The 554-nt window shown below is 50.9% G+C and overlaps 1 protein-coding gene across 5 annotated transcripts in view; it reads right to left on the bottom strand.

Moving 5' to 3' along the window:
- The window catches only part of LST1 (leukocyte specific transcript 1), a 10,640-nt gene that overhangs the window by 5,507 nt on the left and 4,579 nt on the right, over positions 1 to 554 (bottom strand). Inside the window, exon 1 of one of the 5 annotated variants that reach the window (XM_025045981.1) lies at positions 355 to 548. The exons of the other annotated variants lie outside the window; for them this stretch is intronic. Coding sequence (XP_024901749.1) covers positions 355 to 382 — 28 coding nt within the window. The 5' untranslated portion in view covers positions 383 to 548. Of the gene's footprint in view, positions 1 to 354; positions 549 to 554 lie in introns of those variants that run through there. 5 annotated transcript variants of the gene reach the window in all.

The raw sequence follows: 554 nt of genomic DNA on the forward strand, positions 1-554 counted from the left end.
GAGGACCCCTTTCTCTCTTCAGCTTACCCCATCTTCCCGGGGTATCTCAGCGCCCCTCTCCAACAGTTTTAGAGGGAGAAAAATGTACTTGCAGAGATTCTTTACCCAAGAGTGTTACCTCACCTCCTACCAGAGGGACCCATTTTTTATTAATTATCTCACACCTGAGACTTCTCCCTCCTCAGAGGCTCCCACCACCATCCCTGCTGTCTCTAGCCTCCCCATGAAGTCCCTTGCCCACTTGTACTGTTGGTCCTGAGAAGCCCTAACATCTACTCATGAACTGCACACACCACTTTTCACCCATTTCTCCCTGTGCACCCACAACCCTCCCTGTGCAGACAGTTACCTTACCTAGTATGGATGTATCACAAGTCACCATTAGGTTGGGGATTGAAGACTGGTCAGGAAACCTAGCCCAGGCGCCGCCAGGCTGAATGGCCTGGGGTGAGTCACGTGCCTCAAGTTCCTCATCTGTAAAGTTACAATCTTCCCAGGCTGAGGAGCCTCATTTATATCCAGCCCTGAACTGAGCACTTTCTGTTTGTCACTGC

The sequence above is a fragment of the Pteropus alecto genome, unplaced genomic scaffold (assembly GCF_000325575.1).
Source record: "Pteropus alecto unplaced genomic scaffold, ASM32557v1 scaffold400, whole genome shotgun sequence".
NCBI classification, from domain to species: domain Eukaryota; kingdom Metazoa; phylum Chordata; class Mammalia; order Chiroptera; family Pteropodidae; genus Pteropus; species Pteropus alecto.